Below are 9,127 nucleotides of genomic sequence, written 5' to 3'. Positions count from 1 at the left end.
GCGCACACGCAAGCGCACACGCAAGCGCACACGCAAGCGCACACGCAAGCGCACACGCAAACACAGCTGGAAAGAGGGAGTGGCCTGGAGGAGGTGTTGGAGGAGTGACAGACGCTGAAGAACAGAAAGGCGGAGCCTGATGGACAAGTCCCGCCCCTATTCCAAAAGCTAACCCCCGCAAACCTCTACACACCTGAACCCCTACACCGTCAACCTACACCCTACACCCTCAACCTACACCCTAAACCTACACCCTTGGCTTTGTGTGCTAAATGAGAGAAGTGGACTACAGCAACAGCATCAGCTCTTCAATTTACCAGCATCTGTACATAAACTCCAACTTACTGGCTCCAAGCCACAGACCCATAACCTTACCACAACATTGAAACAATGTTTTGTTGGCATTGGCATTTGGCATTGGCATGCCATTGGCATTTTTTGACGTTCAGGCATCGAGCCAGGACCACAGCCCCACAACCTCACCACGACGCTATGGCAGCGCTACGACAACGTTTCATCAGCGTTTCTCTTTCTGCTCTGAAGGTTGGACTGCAGCTTGGAGCCTCTACATCCTGTGTTTCACTGTTTCTGCTATGAGGGAAAGAAACCCGACACAATCTGGCCCTAAAGAGACTGTATTTCTGTGTGTGTTTGTGTTTGTGTGTGTGTGTGTGTGTGTGTGTGCGTGGGGAACCACACAGATGCTCATCTGTGTGTGTGTGTGTGTGTGTGTGTGTGTGTGTTTAGGGGTCTAAAGGGTGGAGCTCTGGTTCTGAAATAATGGATGGATTAACAGGGCTTCTATTCCTTCTTTCACTCTCCCTTTTCACTCTCTCCCTTTTCACTTTTTCCGTGGTCTTGTGTTGTTTGGTGGTTTTGTGATGAACAGTTGTATATCTGTCTGTTAATATCATGATGTATCTACAGTGCCAATATTGAAATACACTCTGATCTGGCCATTGATAAACCTGCCTGGACCTAATGCTTTATAGGGTGAGGGAAGGGGGTTTGCGTGTGTGTGTGGTGTGTGTGTGTGTCTATGTGGTGGGTGTGTGTGTGTTTGAGGTTTGGAGTCTACTCTCCTTAGTATTCCATGCTGCTCGTGCATGCAAAGTCTGAAGAGAGTTCATACCAGGATACAGCTGGAGAGAGAAAGCACTAGAAAAGGAAGGAGAGAAGGCGAGAGAGTACAGGAAAACAGAAGCTTGAGAAGAGGCTGGAGTGAAAGGAAAAAAGAGAAAGACAGAAAGGGTTTGGCTACATTGTTCAAGAGTGCATAATCAGTCTTAAAGAAAACCCCACCCACAGCATACTGAAGAATTTAGCCTGCAAATGTGTATGTTTTTGTGTGTGTGTGTGTGTGTGTGTGTGTATGTGTGTGTGTGTGCATTTTGCTTCCTTTTGTGTGTGTGTGTATGATGAGCTTTCTGTATTTGGGTGTGTTACAGTGTTTTTCATGGAGTGGTTTGCCAACAGTGTTTGTTGTGACATTCCACATCTGGATGGGGAGGGGGGTTTGGGTGGCGGGGGAGTGGGAAAGGGTGGGACGGCAGTAACGTGCAAGAATGCGCACGGCCGTAGACAGTTTTCTCAACCCTTTAACCCATTCAGTCGCCAGATTGTCCACTCTTCCTCTGTGAGCCTAACCAAGTGTATTCTGACTGGTGTGTGAAACGCGAGGGCACAAAACGCCGTTTCAAGTTCTTTTATAGAAACTATTGATTGTAGGGAGAGGTGTTAGCTATATAGGCGGAGGTGACTTCATTTGCTTAATCCCTGCTGTCCTTCCCTTGGCAAGCAAACAGTCTAGTCAATTAGACCGTAATAGGCCAGATTTCATCAAACCGCCTCCGCGTGTGACGCAGCCGCGGATCCTGGAATGCACCGAGTCCCCCCCCCTCCCTGCCCTGCGGCTGGCCGGACGGGGGAGGACATGGGAGAGGCAGGGAGGGTGAGGTCAGGGGTCAGCAGCTGAAAAGGGGGAATGGGAACCAGAGGGGAGGAGGGAGAGAGAGGCAGGGCAGTCCTGGTTTGGCCAGAGCCGCCGGCGTCTCACAGTCCCCAGGCAGTGGAGGCACCGGTCAGGAAAACGGACACGTGAAATGCTCAGCGGCTCCCCGGGGGAGGCATGTCAGCCGGTGGCGATGTGCGGCGAGCGCTGTGGCTAATCATCCCCACGTTCCTACTCATGCTGCAACTCCTGGTCGGACTCCGGTTGCCGCGGGCGGATCGTGCCGGTACCTCCGGAGCCTTCCGGGATGAGTTCATCTTCACCGTGATCAGCATAGAGCCAGGGAGGAGGACCTCGCATGAAACGGGACCTTTGGATTTTTTACGGGATGAGGAGATGGCAGTGAGCCGTGGATATGAGGATGAAAACCAAATATCTACCAGCAACCAGGTGAGAGTAAATTCAAACTCACACACACACACACACACACACACATACAAACAAACATGGAAACAAACAGACACATGTTTGAGATGAGGATAGGACAGAACAGACTAAACCCCTTATCAGTTGGAGCTGTGAGTGTGTGTGTGAGTGAGTGTGTGTGTGAGTGAGTGTGTGTGTGAGTGAGTGTGTGTCTGAGTGTGTGTGTGTCTGAGTGTGTGTGTGTCAACGGTCACAGGGGAACAGGAGGTTTCAGCTCTTCATCTTAGTTGGTATGAGAAATATACATCCCTCTCTCTCCCTCTCTCATCTCCTGATCCCTCTTTCTGCCTCACCCGTCAATCACTGTCTCCCCCACTCTCAGTTATTCCTTTTTGGCTTCTGCTCTTTCATCCTCTCTCTGTTTCTCTGTCTCTTTCTACATCTGCCTCCCTCCATCTCTCTCACTCGCTGCATATCCAGCTCTATCTCTCTCTGTTTCTTTACTCACAAGGCTAGCTCCTACTCAGTCTGAGTCATCGTTGACCCCTCCCCCTCCCAGGGTTGCCATGGTGACCACAGGGGTCTCTAGGGGTGGGGGTGGGGCTGTGTGTGTGTGTGAATGTGTGTGTAGGTGTATTTGTGTTAGTATGCCTCAGGCTTTGCATGTCACTTGAAGGGCTGGGGTCAGGGCCTGTGACCTGTCCGTACATCCCTCATACCTGAGGCGCCAACACACCCACACACACACACACACACACCCACACACACACACACACACACACACATTCCTTTCATTCCTCTACATTATTTATTCTCCTACACTCTTTGACCTCCACTCCCACTGAAACCTCTTGAGCTCCTGTGCTGTAGTCAGCCTCTGGTGTGTATGTGTGTGTGTTTAATTTGCATTATATTTATTTATTAACTTGTGTGTGTGTGTGTGTGTTATTGTGGTAATGTGCGTGTATGTTTACATGTGTGTGTGTGTTTATGGTTACCTGGATGTTTGCATGTGCATGTTTCTGTGGTGAAGTGTGTGTGAGTTATTGTGGTGACCTGTGTGTTATTGTGGTGACATTTATGTTTGTTTGTGTGTGTGTTATTGTGGTAATGTGTGTGTGTTGTTGTGGTGATGTGTTTGTTATTTTGGTGATTTGTTTGTTATTGTGGTGATGTGTGTGTTTGCATGTGTGTGTGTTATTGTGGTAATGTGTGTGTTATTGTGGTGATGTGTGTGTTTGCATGTGTGTGTGTTATTGTGGTGATGTGTGTGTTATTGTGGTGATGTGTGTGTTTGCATGTGTGTGTGTTATTGTGGTGATGTGTGTGTTATTGCGGTGATGTGTGTGTTATTGTGGTGATGTGTTTGTACCCACAGAAAGGAGGTAGAGGGTTTGAGCTGCAGCAGTGGGCATCAGGTGAGCCCTCCTTCACTGCAGAGCTGGAACGTGTTATCACCCACATTACCACCCCCCAGGTATATAACCACACCCCAGGTTCATTACCACCCCCCAGGTAAATTACCATCCCCCGGGTATATTACCACCCCCAGGTATATAACCACCCCAAGGTACATTACCCCCCCCCCCATGTATATAACCACATCCCAGGTACATTACCATGCCCCGGGTATATAACCAACCCCCCGGGTATATAACCACATCCCAGGTACATTCCCCCCCTAATGTATATAACCACCCCCAGGTACATTACCCCCCCCATGTATATAACCACATCCCAGGTATATAACCAAACCCTGGGTATATTACCACCCCCGGGTATATAACCACCCCTAGGTATTTTACCACCCCCCAGGTATATTACCACCCCCACGTATATAACCACACCTCAGGTATATAATCATAAGCCAGGTATATTACCACCCTCCAGGTATTTTACCACCCCCCAGATATAACAGGAATAATTGAAAACCTTATATGGGTGCATTATGTGCTGCACCAGGCCAACAAAACCTTTTCTGTGTTTGATTGTAATTTGTACAGCCAGGTATCACATGGGCATCATCAACACTGGTGTTTTAAAAACAACTGTTGTTTTAAAACGTCTTATTTCTTATGGAAAATTATTATTGTATTCTCAGTTCACTATGAATTCTGGAACTTGACCAAAGGAATAAAAATGTGCTCATTCTAGATTGTTTTAATTTTGTGTTTTTATGACCCAAATGTATCATTAGCAATTAGTCAATTAAGTAGTTGTGCTATGATGAAATGCCCCTTTAAAACTAAACTGACAGTATTCTAAAATCGTAGTTAACACACAGTTAATTCTACTTGTAACAATGAAACAGTCTTTCAGAATGCATACCCCGCAGACCTTTAGCAGATTCAAACAAATGCTCAAAGACGTGAGCGGCATCCCAGCCCACACACACTACAGCAAAGGGCTTTTCAGGGTATCATCATTTCATCAAATGTCAAAGTAGTTGAGGTAATGACTTTGTGGTCTGTAAAATACAGTTTATGTTTGACTTGACTTGTGACCCATTAAGGGTTTTTCCCAACATATGTGTGAAGGTCAGTGGGCCCCTTTACGCCTTGTTGGGGCGACAGACCACCTTATTGTTTTATTTCGGGGTTGGGGATTTCCCAACAGCTCAGCCAGACAGTTTACCTGTGTCTTATGACTTCCTCTGGGTCTTATAATGACTCAGTATAGCCCTGTCCTCCTCCAGCCATACGGCCCCTCATCACTCTTGTCCTCTATCCCTGTAGGTGAACTGTTCCCGGGTGCTGCTGCCAGGCAAGACCCAGGCCTCACAGGTCTCTGGAGCTCCATGGCTGCTATGTGTGGAGGGCTGGAGCTTGCCCACCCAGGGTACTCCCTGTGTGGCATACTCTTTCAGGTGTGTGTGTGTGTGTGTGTGTGCGTTTCACTGTAACTCCAAAATAGTTGTGTGTGTTAGCCATAAGGCATTATGGTGTGTGGAATGCACACAATATGCCGCAGATAAGGACCATTCTCTGGCGATGATGCAACCTAGAGGTGCCTTTGTGCTTTTATAAAAATATTACCATCCCAACTAAAACAGTAAAACGTCTTTATTTCTGTACATGTAACTAAAACAAAACCGTTGATTACCATGGTCACACAACATCCGTAGCGTCACTGACATGCGCCTACCCACCAAACTAACACAGCTGGTTAGAAATGTTACGCAGTAGCACTTACAAATCCTAACTTCCACACTTCCCCCCTGTTCTCCGTAGTATGGACCATGGTGACACAGGGTTCCTCCAGGCCCTTTCAAAGGCCTGTGAAGTCCACAGATTTGACCCAGGTGGTCACTACGGTGACAGGCCCCGGGCGATCCGGCAGCACCGGGCGTGGCTGAACTGGAGAGTGGCGAGGGGACGCATGCAGAAGAAGAAAGAGGTTCTGGGCAGCGGCTCTCGGACGCTCAGCGAGATCATGGAGACTCTGGGACATCACACGGTAACACCCCCCCCCCCAAACCACAACCCCACTCAACACACACAGACACATCCAACCACAACCCCACTCAACACACACACACACGCCATCACACGTCACTCACACATCAACCCAGTGAAAGACACGGTAACTCACTCAGTAATCATTTCAGTAATGACGTCTTTACCTTGGTCGAGAGAGCACAGGCTACTTGGCTTTGTGGGTAGAGATAGAAATAATCCTCTTGTCAGCTCTACGTATGATGTTGGCAAATGGTACTTACCTCAGCTTAGCTTTTTCCCAGGCTTGTAACCAAATACGCAAACAGAATCAGGTACATCTTTTTTGGGGCGCTTGGGTACTATTCACACAAGTATGGGGTACTATTTTACCACTCTTAGTAGCAAAAAACCTGACCGATCATCAAAAAAAGAATGTTGTTTTCAACTCTGAGCACATCTGAAATTGACTGAGGAAAACAAGCAAGATCAAACATCAGTGTGTCATCTAGAGACATGTTTCACATTGAAATACATTATTACATACTTAACTGTGGCTGCCCACCTCACTGAGTTCCTCAATGTAACTCTGTGTGATGATGTTAGGTTCCACCATTCAGAGGGGATTCAGGAATGGTTTTGGGCCAATCCCTGATTCCTGACCCTAGACCTGGCCCCTATGATCGCCATCCCCATGAGCATGTCACCCTCCTTTAGGCCATGGATAAGCCATGTCACAACATCACTGGTGGTGACCAATGTCAGGTTTGGATTCACCATGCCAAAAGATTCTTCCCGCAGCGCACGACAAAATATATTAGTTGTGACGTGGACAAGAGATCATGGGCAAATGCTGACGGGTGCTAAACAATGATGTTTCTTTCATTTCTTTCTGATATTATTTGTCACCATTGATAAGACAAAAACCCATGTTGCAATAAAAATTCGATTTTTTTACTTCAATTATTGTATATGATCACTTTTGCTTATGGGAGAGAAATTATGGAAATGGTTTTCAGTCAGTTGTGATGGATAGTGTACTTAAAGAGTTTTTCCAAATGTGATCAGTGAAATAAAGTGTGACCGGCTACCTTTAGGACTTTAAATAGTCATTCTTAAACACTTGCCTTACTTTGTTTATTATTGGACTAACTGATTGTTGCAATGATTAAACTGAGGGAATTGTACTGTGTTTTGTTAAAATGACTAAACCAGGACAAACTAAATGACTGCCTTGCCTCGTTGTGCTCTAGCAACTGATCTTGGATGTCACTTCACACTTCTGCCACACTTCGGGAGTTTCAATTGGACATGTGGCTTCAACTGTACTGCCCCACCTTATCTCAATACATGTTTGTGTAGTAGTGCTTAAAATGTTCTTCATTCTGTGGTATTCCTACTATCCAGTATCAGCTCATAACAATGGATTCACCTTGTTGTAGTTGGGATGCATGGATGGCGGAGTGATACCGTGAGTAATGAATAGGCATACTAAAATATGCCCGGCAAAGTTCAGAACTTCCACAAGGATGGTAAGAGCCTAGTAACCACCACTGCCTAGCAACAATCATTATTATAACTTCAAAACTCATGAACACGGATTGCTTCCACCAGACTCATATTTTTGGCTGGTGCAACAGATGTAAATTCTGATCACAACGTGGGGGCGGACAACTTTTTTAGGCCTGGCTGGTGCAGCCGGGCCCCAGACATACACACGTGACATGCTCACAGTACCCACAGACAAGGCGGCACACTAGTTTCCATGGAAACAGGGCTCAGTGCCTGGGGAACTTGGCTGCCATAGCAACAGTGAGTCACACCACTGGCGTAGTTAGGCTCTGTGACCACTGGAGGGCAGTGACACATTCCAACATCTTTCTCCAAAATCAATGGCGATAGATGGAACAAAGAGACATATTCACTGTTAATGGTTTGATACAGAGCCATGAATCAAGACAGGTTAGCCTAGTTTCAGGATGACCGCTATGTGTCTTTTGTTTCAAAGTATTGAAGAGCCCGACGCTTGCCTGTCCAAATAAACTATTTATCTAGCTTATATAGTTCAATTTAATTAGAACAAGACACACTAACAGAGAGACAAAATAATTTCAGATCAAGCATTCAAGCTAGAGAAACAACACCCCTCTGTTTCTATGTCTAAACCATTTATGTGAAGTTGTATGGCTAAAAAGATTAATCCATGTCACACTGTGTTTTGGGGTGGCGTGGCGGCGGTCTCATTCGCTCTGATTGTGTTTCCAGAGCTTCAGCTAAACTAAAGGAAATTCGGAAGGTGAACAGTCACAGGGCAACATTCAGATGACAAAATGGTGTTCAAAAAGGTTTTAAACCGCTTGGCATGACGATGCAGAGCCTACAAGCCTTACCAGTCAATGGGAATTGCGAATGATGGCCAGGATTTCTATATCTTCTCAAAATATAAATCAAAATCCTAGATTCTAGTAAATGTCTTATGTTGCTGAAACTGTCATTACCACAACCACATAGAAGCAATGATTTGAACAAGTTTATGTTGAAGATGTGCCTTTGATTTGATTGGGTGTACGCAGCTCAGCATGACACCGTGAGACACATTGATGTTATTTAAATTATATAAACTAAAGTGTGCTGTGACCTAATGAAAAGGGCACTGTCAAGTAAATTCTGTCCCATTTTCTGCCAGGTGGACTTCCTGTATGCTGATCTACTGAGTGTAGAGTGGAGGGTTCTGCAGAACTGGGTGGAGCTCGGAATTCTGGGACGAGTTCATCACCTGGTTGCCACGGTGCACCTCCAGTGGGCAGGCTTTGAGGTTGGCGGGACAGAGGCTGAGGTGGTCCGTTATTGGTTCAGCGTTCTACAGGGGCTCCAGGATGCCGGGTTTAGATTGGCCCACAGCTCGCCGGGGGTGGGGCAAAGCATCCTACGGCACAATGTCAAAAACGCACACAGCTCCTATACACTAAGTTGGGTTAACACTAGGCCGGAATACTGAGACACACACCTCCTGCGTGCATTCGTGCACACATAGATATTTGGAAAAAGTACTAAGTAAAAGTCCTGAGCTATGTTTACCAGTTTTGGAAGTTCATAATTAGGAGCTACATTCCCAGGTAAAGGGAGTTCACCACAATTTGTCATTAATATTTCAATGATTAGTGCTAAGTTAAGAACTCCCTTCGCCTGGTCATTCAAGTCTTAATTAGAAACATTCTTAAACATAGCCCGAGCCCAGACGAGTACATTTACATTGTACGTTTTACACTTCTACATGCACACACACAAGCACACACACACATATACACCGATCAGC

The 9,127-nt window shown here is 46.2% G+C and overlaps 1 protein-coding gene across 2 annotated transcripts; it reads left to right on the top strand.

Moving 5' to 3' along the window:
- Nucleotides 1-2,007: 2,007 nt before the first annotated feature.
- LOC105012426 (methyltransferase-like protein 24) lies at nt 2,008-9,127 on the top strand. Of its 2 annotated transcripts, none has more exons than XM_010873256.4 (5): nt 2,008-2,401; nt 3,756-3,854; nt 5,113-5,243; nt 5,608-5,833; nt 8,498-9,127. In XM_010873256.4, the coding sequence occupies exons 1-5, from the start codon at nt 2,129-2,131 to the stop codon at nt 8,807-8,809; spliced, it is 1,041 nt and encodes a 346-aa protein (XP_010871558.1). In that variant the 5' UTR covers nt 2,008-2,128; the 3' UTR covers nt 8,810-9,127. The 2 variants fall into 2 exon arrangements, with proteins under 2 accessions (XP_010871558.1, XP_028978765.1); XM_029122932.2 differs by having other exon boundaries at nt 2,273-2,401; nt 3,756-3,795.

The sequence above is a fragment of the Esox lucius genome, chromosome 10 (genome assembly GCF_011004845.1).
Source record: "Esox lucius isolate fEsoLuc1 chromosome 10, fEsoLuc1.pri, whole genome shotgun sequence".
NCBI classification, from domain to species: domain Eukaryota; kingdom Metazoa; phylum Chordata; class Actinopteri; order Esociformes; family Esocidae; genus Esox; species Esox lucius.
The sequence above is the reverse complement of the archived record's forward strand: the minus strand, read 5'-3'. Positions and strand labels throughout refer to the sequence as shown.

What these genes read in the sequence shown, in the direction of transcription:
- LOC105012426 (XM_010873256.4), top strand. Translation starts at nt 2,129, where the DNA reads ATGTCAGCCGGTGGCGATGTGCGGCGAGCGCTGTGGCTAATCATCCCC. An exon ending in CCCACATTACCACCCCCCAG is followed by an intron (nt 3,855 to 5,112) that starts GTATATAACCAC and finishes CTATCCCTGTAG; the next exon opens with GTGAACTGTTCCCGGGTGCT. An exon ending in AGACTCTGGGACATCACACG is followed by an intron (nt 5,834 to 8,497) that starts GTAACACCCCCC and finishes ATTTTCTGCCAG; the next exon opens with GTGGACTTCCTGTATGCTGA.